The sequence below is a fragment of the Lytechinus variegatus genome, chromosome 1 (assembly GCF_018143015.1).
Source record: "Lytechinus variegatus isolate NC3 chromosome 1, Lvar_3.0, whole genome shotgun sequence".
Lineage (NCBI taxonomy): Eukaryota > Metazoa > Echinodermata > Echinoidea > Temnopleuroida > Toxopneustidae > Lytechinus > Lytechinus variegatus.
In genome coordinates this window covers 73,620,370-73,639,827 of record NC_054740.1, presented here as the reverse complement: position 1 = coordinate 73,639,827, position 19,458 = coordinate 73,620,370, and the positions used below count along the sequence as shown (strand labels likewise).

Genomic DNA, 19,458 nt, shown 5'->3' with positions numbered 1-19,458 from the left:
TACAAGAGGACATTTTACCCTCATTAATGCCAATTAATGCTAGAAATCTAAGACATCTTATGTAAGTTCCATCAAACCTTTTGTACGGATGTAGGAGTGGGGGAAGTGATTTAAGCTCGTACTACCGAATCTCACATTACATTTTTGTAAAGTCATTGTTAGGGTATTGTTTGGACATACCTATCGCTATAGATGTATTTTTTAATATTCAGGCTGGTAGAACAAATTAGTATTTATACAAAATATAAATGACCCCCTCTCTCTCTTATTTTTGCTCGCTTGGTCTATTTTCTCGATATCATTCAATTACAGCACTGGTGTGGTATAGATCTCTTACCTGGCGATGAAGTATTTTCTATTTGAGATCGGCTGATCGATATACAGAACACAGCTATAGATAAGACTTGAAGCAGAATTCTCGCCCTTCCTTCCATCGCCCAGACATTGATAAACCTGCGTATTAACATAAAACGGATAGAGTGAGAGGGTATAAAGAGACAAGAGGAACAAAAAATAACAGGAAAGAAGGAGAGAGAGAGATAAAGAAAGAAAGCGGGGGAGAGGAGGATATAAATAGAGTGGGATGTAGAGAGAAATAATGGAAGGAATAGGTTCGAGAGAGGGGGTGGGGTAGAATTAGCAATGATTCAAAATCAGAGATATTAAACATGAGCAATGGGACTAGGGTGTCTATAAGTCTACCCATTTTTGTCTATTTCTTTTCGAATTTTCCATATCTTGCTTTCTGATAATATAGAAATTGAAAATAAGGAACATACTGTAGATAAGACTCACAATTTCCTTGTCCTACTCCTTTCAATTTTCTATCCTTCTTTCTTTCTCTTTTAATCCGCTCTATTTCTCTCGTTTTCTCTTGCTCTCAGCCTTTCTATATGCTTTTCCCCTCTTCCCGTTCACTGTCTTCTCGCTTGACCATCCGGCAAAAAGAGCAAAGACCATTCTCATGTAGTTAGTGAAGAGACATGACAAGAGCTGAGGAGGATATAGAATAACGGAAGGAGGCTATTCATGATCGGGGTTGATGACTCTTCACTGACTGCAACAGCCCTGATCAAACTTGTAAGAAAATATATTGAGCAATCACAAAGGCGTGCACGCTTCTGAAACGTTTTCGATAAGTTCCTTTGACGTCTGGCAAGTCTCCTTGGCCTCTGGCGGTATATGTCGCAGAGATGATAAAGAATCATGTGAATTCTCACGAACTGTATTGGACTTTCCCTGTACGCATGAAGGAGCTCCATCTTCAAGTATAAACCAAAGAAAGCGTCATCCATTTTTTTTGCTTTCAAGCGCGCTGGCATTCCAGCATGCTTGTATCTTCAAGCTACCGCCTCCCAGGGTTCCGTCTAATCACGAAAGCTCCCTATTGCGACATCTATACACTCGCGAACAAATATCCGGCTGCAACTGGTGAAAGCGTCGACGGGACATCATGGAGAATTATCGGGGTCCATCCGACAAGTCTGTGGGACAAGTTCTTTCTTCAATCCCGAAGAACCGCATTGTTTCCTGGAGACGTATCGCGGAGATGTCTCGAAGTCATCGTAGAAACAGCTTCACGAAAAGTGGTAATCCTTGTCGTGCATGGTCACAAACGAGTTCTCAGATCGTGGTAACCCTCCCGTCCCTCTCTCTTTCTCTCTATCTTCTTGTTGGTTTGATATGTCTGTGATTGATCTGTTTAGATCTTAGTGATATTGCAAGACGGCAGTGTTCCTGTTTATCAGAGATTGGCCTAGCACAAACAGAGACGAATCAAGACGCATGTGATTGGGGTTGCCAGATTGTTTCGAAAAGGGGGCAGATTCGCCTATCGAAAAAGATGTCGTTTTGTCTCAAAAGTATGACAAATAATTGTTGCATGCTGCTTTATGATATGTTCCCAATTCATTGGTCAGTACAATTTGCCAGAATGTCGACACGAACAAAATCATTAAAACAGTAATTACATGTAGTGGTTATTTTACATATTCGATTTCAAACTGCTGCACTTATTTAGATTACTATATGTGTTCACTGCGGCGTAATCTTTTACAGGGCTACAGGCGGAGCCAGGTGTAACTTCACATTCGCAGAGTGGTGATTGACAAGGGAGAATAAGCATTCTTATGTGGCATATTCATATTCCACAAATTTTCAAAGTGCATTCATAATGAAATATACTTTGAAAATTTGTGTAATATGAATACATGAATAAATATAAAAAAATGAAACAGAACTTATATATGTGTAAATAACATGAACGGCGTACCGAGAAACTGCACCTCTGTCTGCAGGTACGCTGCATATGACTGTATGAGATGAAAAAAAAAACACCTGAAGGTTTATATTATACTGCCAATAGCAGGCTATCAGTCCATGGCCATTGCCAAATATTTTACTTTAATTCTCTCTCATATTGTGTAATATGTCTGTATTTCAAAGGAATAAAAAGTTGATGCAGTTACCAACATCAGAATTGTTCAGCGTTATAGCTTCTTTACCCATCGTTGTTCCAAGGATTCTGCATTTCTTTTTTGTCTTGATAAAACAGTGTGATGGATACATTTGCCAAATCAAGGGAAGATGTGTACCATATAATTAGAACCAAAAAGTACAGACATATTGAAACAAGCTAAGAAAGTGTTTCGGATGAGAGGTGGAGTAAACCTCGACTTTTCACCATCGGATAATGGGGAGGGGCCTGAGTTCATGAACTCCCGCACATCCTTTGCCAATGGATGATATAGGGCGAGTAAATGAACCTTTCCCCCACCCCCTTCACCCGTGGCTACGCCCTGTCGATGCTAGCGATAGATTTCAAGTATCCTCCACGTGGGCTTGAGGCCAATTAGCTGAAGAGTGTGGAGAGAAATATCGACCGGTGTAAATTGAATCAAGAAATCAATATCCAAAGGATGCAGTCTCTCTCAAAACCCAGCAGTCGTGCAAGCATGGCAGCAATATCTCTCCTACCATCTCCAATTATTCCTAACTGTGGGATTTCTTGCACGCGACTCTGCCACCTACTATTATCCCCATCTCCTAATTCCAACACTCTTTTCAATTTGATCCTTTTATATTTGTTAAGCATTTGAATTATCATATACCATTAATCTAACTTTTTCGGGGTTTAATTTCATTATCATTCTCTGTTTCTGCATTCATATAGGTCTGTCTCTCTTTCTGTCACTGTCTCCTTGCCCTCATCCCATTTTCGTCCTTCTGTTCTTGTTTCTCTTCTTTCTTCTTCTTTCTCTTCTTTCTTCTTCTTCCTCCTCTTCTTTCTCTTTTTTTTCTTCTACTTCTCCTTCTTTTTCTTCATCATCATCATCTTCTTCTGCTTCTTATCATCATCAGATCTTCATAATCTTTATTTATTTCCTGCCGTGCACCCTCGTTCCCGATGAGAATTCATGTTTGGCGAAATTGTTATCCTACTAGGTTTAAAGATGATCATGATTGCAAAGAAGTTGCTGGCGAAGGTAGTCATGGTGGGATTGTCTGGTGTTGGTGATGAAGGCATTGGCGCTGGCGATGGTGGGGTGGTATTGGTGATGGTGGTGGCAGTTATGGTCATGATGGTCCAAATGACCATTAAAACAATCATTATCATGAATTTTTTTTAAAGAAAATGGTAGGTTGGATAAGTTTGAATCAAGTATAAGAGGAATATAACAAAAATACAAGGCACCCAGATATGCCTAATCTACTGTCCAGAGATGGGTAATGTAGGACAACAATGCCTTCGATTTTATTAGTTATACAACTAGGCGTCTTGCGTCACAAAGTCATAGTCAGCAAAAACCATTACAAATCCATCGATTTGTGGCTGTAAAAAAAGTGTTGTCACAAGCTTACCTAAATTAAGCAATCATTCATTAGTTGTCGATGATAAAAATACTCCTAGTCATGCTAGTGGCGCTGAGAGATAGGAGATCCTCTTGTTTACATAACTGAATCTCCATTGGATTAGTCAATACGTCATCGATCTTATGTACAGTTCATTAAAATTCATAACGACAACTTCTAATGCGCCTCTGGCTCTCCGCGGGACATATTTATTTTGACAATTTATTTATTGATGGCGTACTTAAATGTTCATTCTGGAATGATGTCACTAAGGGTGAGTGTGCTAACAAGATTTACAAACATGTCAAAGGGATCTTCTTACTGACGTACAGCTTCACATGATACTATATACATTTTTTAACTCACAAACTTTTTGTATGAAATAGTCGAAAAGCAAAACTACACTCTTACTAGTTTTTAATAAAAAGAATAATTATACGGCAATATAATTGAGTTGCCCCAGTTATACTAGTGTTCTAAGCTTGGATCATTTTTCGCTTGTGGTATTTTGATCAAGTGTGTTATAAACATGTTATGCCCTTTAAGGCATATGATGTCTAGCTGTGGCGTGCATTAGTTTGGGCTGGTGCGTGTATGTCGGGTATAGCCAATTAACTAGATTGATTTTTCGCGACTAGAACTCTACGGAATAAGTGGACTTGTTATTTGCCCCGCGGTTAACGTTCTACTGCGAAATGGACTGATAACAAATAAAACAAATGAATTAAGGTGATTGGTACAAGCAGATATAAAGTACTTGTGTAGTGACTGAATTAACCCTTGATTAGATATTTCTTTCAAACAGATTCAATTTTAAATATGATCTTGTTAATCAAATAATCATTTCTTATAATTCTCTACAAATATATCCATGATAATTATGACGAAAGTGCATCTATCATCACATCACATCTTTTTATTATGAATGCTAGATTTCATAAAGATCTCAATGTTTACTTATTCTCCTTAAAGATACAACACCCTAAGATTAAGCTGATTTAAATAATGAAAATCACAATTGCGAAAACATTACCCAAATTGTATGAACAAATCGGTATAATTGGTAGTATTAATTCTCATAAACGTTGCAGTCGATGTATGTTGTTCAATAGGTTTGACTTCACTAGATTAATAATGTCAGGCAGTATATAGCTATGTGGAATAACATGTATATTGTGCATCCGTCCTAATATGCCTTTTTAAGGATAGCCCTTACTACGTGAAAGACTGAAAGCAGTATCGTGTTAAAAGAGAGCGTTGTAAGAACAATAAAAATGAGGTAAAAATGATTATACACAAAATATTCAGCTTCTCAAGCACGCACATACGCACACTTCACTTCTTATCGTCTACAGGTAAGACAGAATTATATGACAGGACCGAAAAAGAGAGGCCAAGGCATATATGGAGTTTAAAAAACTTTAATAAGGAATGTTAAAATTTAATCAATACATACGCCCCTTCCCGTTTCTCTATAAGAGGATCGATAACATACACTGGTCGGAGTACACACAAAAACTCCACACACACACACACACGCACACCCACGAATCCATTCTCCTACAATTATAATCCTCATTCCAATGCCCCAAAACTCTGACTTGTGTTCATTGATACTAGTGAATGACACTAGATTCAAATAAAATCCCATTTGCGCATGCCCGGTCCTCTTAAATTAAAGACTGAGCATGAGCAGATCGATTTTTATATTAATCTCCCGCCCTTCTGCCTTCCATCGTATACTGATTAATGTATTAACTGATTATGGGAGCTTCGGAAATTAACGTCTAATAAAGTTTATGACATCTACTGAAGATATGAACATATTTTTTTTTTAAATAAGAAAATTTGGATTTCTTTTTTACCTTCATTAATTTTGAAAACAGTAAAGAAATTACATTAAGGCGTTAACATTCCCAATAACCATGTTTCCAACATGGTAACGAAAGTACCACCGTTTCATCGTGCATAGACGTGCAATGAAACTGTTCTCATCTGATGGTGCTACATGTTTTCCCATTGCACTTGTATACATTTCATTAAATCTACGACTACGGTTTGATATTAAAGGACTTGTAACTGACGTCATAGGATCGATGGTTTGCGAGTGGGGTGTATAAAGGTATTAATTTATAGTTAAAGGTCCAATGCAATAAGCGGGACCCAATCCACATGGGTAGCAAAAGCCTGCCCAAAAAAGCTTTAGGTAGCGATATATCAATTATGAACGTATAGAGAAATTAAAAATATAAGTTCACCTTGTCAAATTATCGAAAAAAATTGGTCTTTTCCGATTCGTAAGAGTATCAAGAAAGTCCTCTTAAACGGAATTTAAATAATATCAAACGAGAGGTATATATATAATGGTTATGTAGGCCACTTAATGAATTTGAAAAACATTAATATTTTAATTTTGATATCATTTCACTTATGGTGTGTCTCATTTAAATCTTTTATGTTCAAACAATTCGGAATATGAATTCTTGTCTACAATTTTCAAAAAAAAATAGAATAAATAAAAATTATTATACAAATGCGTACTATTATTTATATCTTAAGAGCACTCTAACTGTAAATCATGAATGCAGTCTACAGGTATAAGAAATTTTGGGAAGGTCCACTAAAGGTATTTTTTGTAAAATGTAGATCCCATCCTCGAAAAATACTCTACCAGTAAAGATTAACCACTATGTTCAACCAGTGTTCACATGCTTCGCTCTAAGAACTTGGTAATCCTTACCAAAGTTCATCCTTGCACCCAAACGTTATTTCAAGCGATTTCCTTCCATCTTCAGAGCTCGTATATTCTGCAACACTATCTGATTATCTGGAGAAGATAAAGTACAACATGGCGGAGTGTAGGTCATAAATCACGTGTCTTCGTAAGCTTTGGGACAGCCGTGCTACAACATGACGGATGGACTGCTCATATCTCTACGAGCCGACTTTATAAATGAATTTACGAGTTCCTTCTCCAGACTCAGTGACATTCTTATTTTCCTCGTCCGCCAACTTCCTACTCCTCTCCTCCCCCTCTTTCTCTTTCTCCGTCTCCTTCTCTACCACCACCTTATTGTCATCTTGCTATTCCTCTTTCCTTCCTGACTTAACCCTCCTATAACTAAATAGGAACCGTAAAATTGTCTCTACTTCCTCACTTTTATGAAATACTTGAAATATTTCTCGTTGCCTCGTCATAACTATATTTTTGCATGTTATGTTATTGTAAAGTAATGTTAACATATTGCTTCAGTGCACCTTTACAGGCGTGGATATCTCTTTGTGAGTACCATTTCTTTTATTTACAAAAATCAATGCCAATTTATCTCCCCCCCCAAAAAAAAAAATATATATATATATAGGTTTGATTGGAATAATGAAGAGAGTTAAAAAAATACACTAAAGCATAGGGCCGCGCTAGGGCAATTTTAATAGGGGCAACACAAATTCATTTGAAAAATATGGATTTCACATAAAGTAACAGGATACAGTTTTCTCTTTTTTATAGACTTCTTCGGTTCACTTTTTATATTACTCTTCCTGGGTTTTTTTTTTCTTTCTTTCTTCCTTTCCTCTTTTTTCTCCTTTTCACTAAGTTGAAAAATTTCCATAGTGTTGTTCCTGAAAATTACATTATTTTTATATTCACAAGCCCCTTTTATTTCAAAAGACATACAAAGAGAGATGGAAATGCGTGGAAACAATATCAGAATGAGGGTGATTAATTGCCCCTGATAAATTTTCATAACCCTCGGTATACCATGCCGAGGAAATTTGCGTACTGTATACATGTATACAAACACGGACGGCTTGTATACATCTATATTTTCATTTATTATCAAACTTTCTCGAAGCAGTTAACATCTAATGTTTTTTAAGGAATTAAGGATGTCTTATAAATATATAACAAACGATTGCTAAAATTGAAAGGAAAAAATGATTTTGAATGTGTAATGAAAGCATTTCGACGTATAAAGTATAACACGATGAAATCAAGTTTTGTTTAAAACATTTTTTTCACTAACCATGATAATTTTTTTCTGCCGAATTAAGAAGTAATAAAACGCAACAATGCTTTAGGATAGGCTTACTCTCAAGATGCCAATTTTTAGTGCAAATATTGTGGCTTGACCACGCTATAAAAATACAGCCTATCGGAAATGGTGTATTTTCAATTAAAAGAGAAGTAAATTTTTGTATGTTCCCTCTTTAAAATAATGTCTCGTGATGCCACTTAGTGAACGTATTCTCATATATTTGGCTTTAATGCTTCTCGGCTTCGGAGGGTAAAATAAGGTTGATTGTTTTAACATGGCAATTCAAGCAACGATAAGTGTGATAAATGCTGAATTTCTAAACCCGGCATGCATGGAGGATACTGCTTTGTGATAATTGCTTAGGCTCAACACGAAAGTACGTGCACTCAACTGGTATAACACCCCGGCCTAAATATGAATTCCGTCAATCTATTATGGGAGCGCTTTAATTGATTCTATTCAATATAAAAATGGCCCAAGTCTGTTATCCCTATAAACAGGGCGAATAGAGTTGAGGGATCATTGATATTGATACGTGTGCAATAAATTATTAGTAAGCCCTCTTACTTCGGTTGATCATCGTTATAATATTGTGGATATTTCCCATTAAATCTCTAATCAAATTTCAAGCCTGGGATCAGCTCTCAGCTATTTCATGTATTTACAGCGTACTTTTAGGATTCGAGCTTTATCTATCCTGAGTGAGATGGGATATATTTTTAGAAAATAACTTAATTCTTTTAATCTCATGATTTCGAAAGCATTTTATCGACCAAAGTGATGACGTTCGTTGTAATTAAGAGAAACAAGCAGCTCATTACTACATAAGTTTACTTTCGGTCATTATGGATTTAAAGCTCGGGTGATACATAACATGGATGGAGAGAGAAAGAGAGAGCTATAGGGGTGATTGAAAGAGTTAGATAATGATAGACAAGTTGGAGGGCAGGAGATGGTTGAGGAGGGACAAAAGAATAGAAATAAAAATAATGTGCTTGATTGTGAGTGTCGTATGTATTTTAAAACGCTTCTCGAAAATTTAGTCTTTGCAACATTCTCATTTGTTTTCCGGTTTTATGACAATAGAAAAGTGTTTTTTTTTTGTTTACCCTGCTTTTACCGACGGCGTTTTTTCGGGGGGGGGGGGGAGGGGTTAGTCAATATCGAGTTTTGGGGGGAAAATCGTTGGAAATAATCAGTTATGAGGACGGCGAGGGATGATATTCTGACAAAATGTAAAAAAAAATAATTATAGCTTGTTAATGTCTTTTTGTATCATATCTTTTTATCTTGATTAGGACACAGCCCGAAATCAAATTGCTTGACATCCATCTATTTCCATTGATAATCAACAATAACCGGTATGTATCCATGCTCCTTCTGGTCGCCATCATAGTGATAAACAGTACAAACATGAAAAAACAACGTTTGAAACCCCTACATCAATACACACCTGCTAATATTCTTGTCTGTTAATTTGACTTTTCCGCTTTCTTTTTATCAGAACCGGTAGAGCGAGATCATGAATCGACCTCTTTCAAATATATTTTGACAATCGTTTCTCATCTTAGCAGACGTTGCTCTAATTTTATCCCCAATAAACATGATAAAATAATAATGCTCCGCTCTCAGAAGTGAACATGTATAATTGGGAAAATTATTTTTTCTATGTATCTATTTTCACTGATCAAGATAATTATTTACACGTGATTTACAATGCTACGATAATAAGAGAAAGAAAAAAAAAGTAAAGTATGAGAGTACAAAACCAAGGAGCTCCTTGATATTATAAAACGAAGATCCACAATGCACCCTATCTACTTCTACGGTATTTTCGTAATATAAGAATTGACTCTTTTAAACTTATTTCAGTCAGTGCCATTACTTGACCCATCCTTTGCTTCTGCAAATAATTTGCCCGTCTCACATCTTTTAAATCATAACTTCTCGCCACTAAACATAGGGTAAAGGTAAGGGTTGGTCGAAATGTTTTAATTCATTTACCACATCTATGTTCGATACAGAGGCGGTGCTACATTGGGGTAGAGGTTTACATGGTGGTGATCTCCTCCTCAGTGTGAGTTTTTAATTAGTGGGGGGATGAGAGAATGGAATAAAAGGAAAGAATAAAAAGGCGGAGAGGGGGAAGGATCGAGTGCATCAAAAAGAGAGATATAGGTCTCGTAACTCTATTCATTTAGAACGGGTCTTGCCCCCCCCCCTCCCCTCAAAATACTCCAGCGCCGCCCTTTTACGTTGTAGCCAGTAAATAGTTACTGTACGACACCATATTCTGTTATGAAACCCGCGAAGTCTAGCAGAGGACAATGTAAAAGAATCAATTTTGGGGGGCTGTACATTGAAATATTTCTTCCTCATTTTGTTTGTTGTGTTATATAGCTTGATGAAGAAGACCTTGTAATGAAAGGAACACGTGCTGACATATGCATAACGAGATTAGCACGTTCCCAAACTCTACTCTAACTCAATCAATTTGCACACGTTATAAGACACAGATACTGTATATAGAGAACATCTAAAGGAGACGGAAAGAGATGCAAGCAACATGGAACGGGTAAGAGATAGATATATATAGAGAGAGAGACAGTGCCTAAGAAGTGAAAACACAATTCAAAATGCACACGATTTATGTAGGCCAATGGGGTGGGGGGGATAATAAATGATAACAAAGAACAGTCCATTTGTGAAGTATTTTTTTTATTAAAAAAAACATCTAAACGCATACACCTTTTTTAACGAAAGTTGTAAATCTTAGTAATAATTATCAGTAATAGAAAATAATATAACGCCACTAATGAGAAGAAGCTGGAACGAAGGAAATGAGGGAGCCAAGGAAAGGGGTGTTTATCTGAGGAAAAAAAGTTTGAGAAATCAAGACGTAGATTCATTCAAAAACAGAAAAAAATGTCAGAGCGGTGGGGGGGGGGGGCACATAGCGAACAACAAGTAAATAGACATCCGACACGAATGAAGGCGACGCTCATGGAGCAAAAACGTGCCTGCGACATGTGTACTTTAATTTGGTCCACGGTCTAACGCCGACTGCACACAAAGCAATGAATATGCGCAGTTCTGTTGCCAGCGGAAGATAGCTTTTTTAGCTATATGATAATCAGTGATTCTAGAATAGCTGACCAACGATTAGTACGTCTTAGAGTCACTGGAAATGATGACAGATAGCTGCTATTTCACATTTAACTAGATATCACGCAAAATATAAAAATACCTTTAGTTATAGAAAAAAAACATTGAGGGTCTTCTTATGCATTGTTGCCTATATAGTTATTACTGCACAGGGCACTGTGAACGATGTTTAATAGAGGGTGCTGGTTTGCCTTGGAAGAAAAAAAAAAGTAGTTTCAGTCCAAAATGTTTGGAAGGTGATTTTGGTCAGGAAAATGTTGACAGGCAAAAACATTTTTTAAAAAGGGTTTTCACGCTAAGGTGGTTTTGGGTAAATGTCTTCCTGTTAGCATGTTTAGCCTACCAACCTGATTTTTTCAGGGGATGCTGGCTATGCTGCATAACACACGCAGCACCCCCTCTTCTTAGGTCCATGTTTCTGCATATTAATAATAATAATAATAATAATCTAGGATTTATATTGCGCACATATCCACCTTGTTAGGTGCTCAAGGCGCTCCTATATTACCCGGCTAAGCTAGGCGTTCATAGCGCACACAGCTTTTTAAGGAATTACTTCCTACCGGTACCCATTCACCTCACCTGGGTCGAGTGCAGCACAATGTGGATAAATTTCTTGCTGAAGGAAATTACGCTATGGCTGGGATTCGAACCCACGACCCTCTGTTTCAAAGTCCGAAGACTAATCTACTGGACCACAACGCTCCATATTCTTTGGGACTGGTGTTGAATTTTTCTTTTCGGATACTTTTTTGGTTAAAAAAAAAAAATTGCAATTTCCTTGATGAGTGTGACCGACAATTAAATTTTCAAAAAGAATAAACGCCCATTGAGATTTATACAAAGTATTTAGGACGACCGTCACGCCATTCAACTGTGCTCTACATTCGAGGTAAAAGGAATCAACACTATAGTAATGATTATTTTTCATGGCTTCTTTTGTCAGGGCTTCAAGGGAGGAGTCACTTCATTTGATTCACTATAAAAACATTTTGAATGAAATGTTAAATATGCATTGAAACGAGGTCATGATGATAAAGAGATCGCATTGTGTATTTTGAAAATACATTCACTTGTTTACCTATAGTGTTTACCAAAATAAAGGTAAATGATCGAGGGTGGTTTGTGTACGGCATAAACAATGAAATGAGAGAAAGTAATAAAAACATGAATTAAAGAAAGGGATAGGGGAAGAAGGGAACATGGGAGTAGGATGGGGGGTAAAGTTGCCGTTTCCTATCTAAGCACTGCCAAAAAAAAATCTGGGAAGGGAGGCAGTTCACAGGTGTTTAACTGCTTACCGATACACGTTTTTTCTTCAACTGATTTTCAAATATAAATCACCAAGTTGAGTACTCTAAAACAATTTGATTTTCTAGCGACTTTCAATAATAAACAAATATCAATTAATGGAGACATTTCTTGTTTATTCATTACAATGTAAACTTATGTATGCCTTTGTCCTGATCGGTAATGTCTCTGTACAATATTCTGCCAACTGGTTCCGCTAGAGACCAGAACTGCATCAATTTCAGATGAATATTATATACAATCATGACAAGGTCTGCCTTTCAGCAGGACTGTTCATATTATGGATCTACCAAATAGTATGAAATGTTTACATCATATAGTGCAAGGTTGTATTTGATAAACTTTGAGGAACCGCATTATTGGAATTCTTAATAATCTGAACACATCCATTTCTTGACAGGTAAATAAGATCTTTGGGACGAATGTAATTCTGAGTATCGCCGGCGTGCTCCGCAGAGCTTTGGGTAGTTTATTTTGGCGGGAAAGATTACACCAAGTAAATACCAAAAAGATTCTTGACTCGGTCGCTGCCTGCCCTCGGGGATGAATACTCGAAAGAGTGGTGCGAGTGAGATGGCAGCGTTTATGTCTGGGTATGGTAATACTTGTATAGGTATATGACATGACAAAGGAATTAACATTACGAAAGAAATAGAGAGAAAAAAAAAGATATAGGAGAAAACAATTTCCATTTATTTTGTATAGTCAAATATAGTCGCATAGATGAATCGCATATTAAATTATAATCGAAATGCATCTTTACCAAAAAAACACTGGATACTTTATTATACTTAATATCATGTTCGAACAAAAAATTATGTTCCCCCCCCCCCATTTTCCGACACAATCATATTAAAGGGGTGGTCTGGGCTAAAAATATTTATATTTGAATAAATAAAGTAAAATTCACAGAGCAAATGCTGAAAATTTCTTCAAAATCGGATTACAAAATATCGAAGTTATTGAATATTAAAGTTTATCAATATTTTGTGAAAACAGTTATTTGCACATATAGGTGAGCTGATGATGCCACATCCCCACTTTCCTCTTTCTCATTTTATTACATGAAATAATAAATGTTACATTTTTCATATAGTTATACATGTGTAAATGATGTTTCTCCATTATGATGAAATAATTTGCTGCAATGCACTTTATAGGCTGTCAATACAATGGTTTTAGTTCATGGTAGAAAAAAAATGCAAAAGAACAAGCAGCAAGTGGGGATATGATATCATCAGCCCACCTAATGAATATTCATAAAGACATGTTTATAGAACTGTTTCACCGAAATAATGCAAATATCTGAAGATCAATAACTTCGTTATTTGTTATCCCATTTTGAGCAAAATTTTCAGCATTTTGCTTTGTAAATTTTACACTATTTATTGAGAAATTAATATCTCCAGCCTGGATCATCCCTTTAAACAAAATGTAAATCAACACATCTCTGCATTACAGAAGTCTCTGCGTGTGATATCAAGGGGACGAATTTCGTATCAGTTTGTTTGGTACTTGAATTGGTAATCAAATATAGAGATAGTCTCTTCTGGTGAGAGAAGAACTTTGGTATCCATGGTGACCGAGGAAGAGACAACTCTCTGAACACACTATTTGCAGTGGGATGGAAAGGAGTGTGGTTGAAAGCAGTACCGGTGGTCTAAAGATATTCAAGAGGAATAGAGTCGTTCTAATTTTGTATACAAACTCAGGAGCGGTGCGCGCGAGGGGGAGGGGGCGAGGGAGGGGGAGAGAGGGGGGGGGATGGGGCTACCGCCCCACCCCTAAGAAGAAAAAAAAGAATAGGGGAGAAAAAAAAGAGTAAAGGGGGATGCCGCCAAAGTACGTAAAAAGGAAAATTATAGGCTACGTAACTCTAGAATACCCTACAATTAAATTGAGAATACAGGAAGTTACCAATAGGCTGCCTTGCTCCCCTACAAATTTCATGGTGCCGCCCGTGTATAAAATGAACGTATTTAGTACATCAGGACCTGCCATGCACTGATGCACAACTATTAGGCGAGAAAAATATGTATAGTCTCCTTTATAATTATCATGCATTCTATCTTACGTGGAAATATTAATTCAGTATGACTGTATACTTGAGTATCTAGTCTAAATATTGAGAAGAAGAGTTTACAAATAAATTTCATAACTCACAAGACTATCGGATTTCATTTGATTTGTAATGTAAAGAGGTGACCGTCACTTAAGAGTTTAACAAATGAATTCATCTCTCCTCTGACCATTAACATCAGAAAGTACTAGCCTCCGTGACCATACCGAATGCATAGTGGAATACGAGCTTTCTTTACATCTCTTCGGAAGGCAAGCACCAACCTTGTTGGAGCACTCGACATGGTAATCATATTTGATATACCTGTATCCTGTTTCTTTATGATTGCAATATCCATCCAATATATACCCCTATAGCGCAGACCCTTATCCTCCCCTTTTTTTCATCAGATCAATTATATTCATATATATTCTATGAATAATTCAACACGATCTCGAGGAAAAAAATTACCGGTGTCTAATCACATTACACCGAGGCAAGGTTATACCAATTCCGAATAGAAAAGTGAATGACAGTGATGGTATGTGAGCGAAATGAAACAAGCTACATCCTTGGCTATGCCCGAGATGGAATTAAATTTCCATGATCGGTTTGGGATTCTGTTCAATTTGTGGGGATATCAATATTGACATGTGGCAATATTTTTTTTCATATCAGCTTTTCGGGAGGACGAATTTTCAAGAAAAGGCACATATTTGCTGATATCGTTCAATGAAAATGAATTTCCTTCAGTAGTAAGCCAACATAGTATATAGGATTTTCATATACAAACTCGTGGTACAACTTTAGATGAATCTCACCACCTGCTGAAAATAATACAATGATTCTTAATCATATCATAGAACTCATTAATATGTGATGACTATTGCATAAAAAAATGCTAAGGGAAACATCATTACGCTCTTGTACGCCCTACATATCCATTCCATTCTGTTATATAGGCCTTTGTGTATCTTTCACTCTTTGTCCAGTTTATTCACACACCTCCCTTGCAGTTTGTTAATCTTCACAACAATTTCTATCCTACAACTCCTTCTCCCAAGACTCTTTGACATCTCGACCCCTCTCCTTTTTTCAATTAAATAATAATTCCAGCCTCAAGTGTAACTCTACACAAAGAATAACATCCGAGAAGTGAAAAGAGGCCGAGTCTTTAAAAGGAACAACGACAGGATCAATTCTATTTAAAGAGGAGTAGAAATCAATGGTTTAAGAGGCCCGCTCACTCTAAAGAATAAGAGAGGACACGCTGGATTTGAGTGTAACTGTTTTTTAAAGACAGTTATATGTATAACCTAAGATAAATGCGAATAGCGTATGTGGAAGAGAAAAAAGAAAAAGAAGACTTTCGGCATTATTCTGTTCAAAATTTGCGCTTGTTCTGTTTGCTCGTTTTGGTAGAAAAAGCATAACAACGTATAAAATGGAGCTATAAAACACAGCTCTATGGTATAACAATCAGTGATTTTAAGTGATTTGGCGTCGCAACTGGTAAAGTACGGCTGCATTATGAATGTTATGAAATACACGTTCAGATAATTATTATGTGAATGAATTACTTATAAAACTACCCAAAGATTACATAAAAATTAAATGAGAAGAATTTCAAGGTCAAGGATGCCTGAAACAAGACGTTATGAACGTCAATATTATGTACAGTTTGTATTCCACCCGTTTTCACAAGGTGAAAAGAAGGAAATCTCTAATTCCACTTGTGGTGTATACTGTTGATAGCAGTTTGAAAGGCAATGAACTTTATTTCTCAGAGTGGGTCAAGAAAGCAATTTGCTTTCTATCAACGATTCATAATAGAATTCCTCGAGGGATCTCGAAAGAAAACAGACTTAAAATATCCTCTCGATACTTCCATCTCACGTAGGTGATTCCCTGTGATTAGCAAGTAACTGCTTTTTTAAAGGTAAGGCACGAAGAGTATGATAAATTGATAAATTGAATCTCGGAGAAATGGCAGGGAAAGTTAAGCAATATTTAGATTCATGGACTTGTACACCGTGTAGTCCTAGAACCGAACTAGTTTACATAATATTTATGATATTGGTTGAAAAGTGAGCATGCACGTTTGCTTATAAATTTATACCCATGGCTGTGTAGAAGTTGCTTAACGTTGCCTCAAAATTAACAGATAAAACATGAAGATATTCTTTGTTGCAATCTCCATGGTAAAACATACATTTTACATAATTTGAAACATAATTTCATCAATGCATAGAGATACAAATTCAATGTTTCAGTCAAGAAACATGAATGCATCCATTTGTCTCATCTCTCAATTTTCAAAACGTTTTTTTTTAGAATGCAGAGTATGCCAGGAAAACAATATGTGTATAGCATAGAGATATTGCGTTTGTATTGTCATGTTTATACCTCAGAAGGAATCGTCAGGTTTATCATGATGTCCTTTTTCTATCCCAATGTTGTTGTTTGGCAAATATTGTTATTGTTTACAACAATTGATGATGGATGCAGTCATCGCACTACTTAAGCATGCATTGCGTTTTATGAACTAGGGAGAATCACATATACAGTGCGTCCCAGAAAAAACGAAACCGAGATTTAGCGATCATTTATCATTACTTAATCATACTTAAAATAGACAAATGACCTACCAATTTAAAGCTTAGAATCTTCTCTTTCATCTGATATTACTTAGATTATTTTTCATTCACGCATGAGTGAGCAAATACAATTTGAAGAAAGGATATCGAAAATTCATTTTTCGGGGGGTATCTGGGTTTCAAAAAGAAAACCACATTTTTGATAAGTTCAATATCTCCTCTTTAATTTGATACCTAAATTACAGAAAATGGTCATGAAATAACAAAGTTCTGGTCATTTGAAATAAGGCTTGAATTTCAATAATTTCATAAAATGAAGAGGTTCTCCAGGCTGGCTTTCAAACTCACTCGACACTCTGTTTTGTTGACGATCAGCCATGCATTATATCTTTTGTTCACCATGCGAAAGCTTCTGTGGGAAACCGGTGAAAACACGTTTATCTCATGAAATTATGGAAATACAAGCCTTATTTCAAATGACCAGAACTTTTTTAATTCTTGACCATTTTCTGTAATTTAGGTACCAAATTAAAGAGCGGATATTGAACTTTTCAGAAATGTGATTTTCTTTTTGAAACCCAGATACCCCCGCCAAATGAGTTTTTGGTATCCTTTCTTCAAATTGTTTTTGCTCACTCATGCGTGAATAAGAAATAACCTAAGTAATATCAGATGAAAGAGGAGATTCTAAGCTTTAAATTGGTAGGTCATTTGTCTATTCTATTTATGATTAAGTTATGATTAATGATCGCTAAATATCGGTTTCGTTTATTCTGGGACGCACTGTATATTGAAAATGGAAATATAATGGTATCTGTATATGGCTTCATCAAAAGAAAAAGTACAACCCTCGTGATGTCTGTGTAAATTTGTATTATTTTCTTGCCCGCAGTTCAAGCTTGCTGATCAGAATACAGTCCATGCTATTTATTTGCTAATCCTCTGTTCCGATCGAACTCACTTGTGACCCATTAGATCCCGAGCAAATCTCTTTTAACGGTCTGTAAGACCAGATCAAAACAAGCATCGATTGAACAGGCTTTTTAAAGTGAATCCGAACAGGGATGTTTGAAAAGGTTTACGAGAGTATTTACAGTTATACCACGCCCCGTCGATCCCTACGTGTCATGAAAGATTATGGTCTATACACCTATACCATGTGTACTGAAGATGGATAAAAACAAAGCATGGAGCAAATTTGGATGTACCTCGTGAAAACGTTTCATACCCTCAACTCTACATTTTTAACAATCATATTAAATCTGGTTTTCAATTTGAGGATAGGAGTGGCCCGGGGTATATTGATGGGGGGAACCTAAAATTCACCTTTTTCTAAATTGAATCATTGTGGTTGATATAGGGTTAACGACCCAGACTCTCAATCTTCTTTCTTTCTCTTTACTACAAATTTCAGTACTTGAAAATCATATGATTATGGGGGGGGGGGGGGGGTGATCGACGTCCCCTGTTTAGGGATATGGGTGATGTTAAAATGCCCGGAGATAACCATAACTCACAAAATGATTGAAATGTTTGAAAGTACTATCGTACGAATATGATCAGACGATGGTCGGTATCTCTATAGTAGGCACATGCTCAGACAAAAACAAGGGTCCTCTAAGACACGCAAGAGTATAAAAATAATTGATAGAATATATTTATAGCAAATGGTAGACTGACAAATGTAAAATACGAGTTTACATGCTGACTTCGCAGCTAAAAGTAAAAAAAAGGTTTCTCAGCAAATAATACAAATGTATAAGTGATTAATTTCGTGAGTAGAGGTAAGTACTGTGCTCTATTTACACGGTCAGGTTTTATAAGATTCAGTCTACTGTGCAAACTATTGAAACATTATTAGATTCTCGAATCAATAAAAGTGTCGTTTTTACCCGAGGCGTATCGGTTAGTACACTTTCCATGCCACTCTCAGCTCGAACAAAAAGGCGGGAGGGGACGGCAGAACTTTAAAGGTAGTATATATGATTTTCGATTGCTTGAATATTGATTTTCCCAAAATGTTATAGAATAATTAGGGAACAACAAAGATGAAAAGCAAATCTACAATTTTGTTTCTGACGTTACAAAAGTAAGCCAATTTTGAGTATAGAGAAAAACAGCAAGTTACATGCTGACAAGCGAAAACAAGCCAAAAGAAATCAAACCAGAAATTACAAGTTGAGCACACACTCTCAAAATAGTTGGGCAAAAAATGCCAAATTTTTTACCAACCCTGGGCAATGATGCTTTCCACACAAATCTGCATGAATTGGGTAATAAAAACTAATAATTGGGCAATAAATTTCCTCAATTTTTATTGGATAATATAAAAATACATTTTTACCAGCACTCATTACCCAACAAAGTGGACAGTATGTTTCCCAACATTTTAAATGTGTACCTTGAAAACCGCCATTAAAGATGGATCGTATGTTCG

General features: G+C 36.4%; 1 protein-coding gene across 2 annotated transcripts in view; it reads right to left on the bottom strand.

Annotated features, from left to right (window-relative positions):
* LOC121422485 (collagen alpha-1(III) chain-like) overlaps window positions 1-19,458 on the bottom strand; it is a 42,733-nt gene that overhangs the window by 15,714 nt on the left and 7,561 nt on the right. Inside the window, exon 2 of one of the 2 annotated variants that reach the window (XM_041617572.1) lies at window positions 338-453. In XM_041617572.1, the coding sequence (XP_041473506.1) occupies window positions 338-434 (97 nt within the window). In that variant the 5' untranslated portion in view covers window positions 435-453. Of the gene's footprint in view, window positions 1-337; window positions 483-19,458 lie in introns of those variants that run through there. The other variant, XM_041617562.1, reaches the window with a different exon arrangement.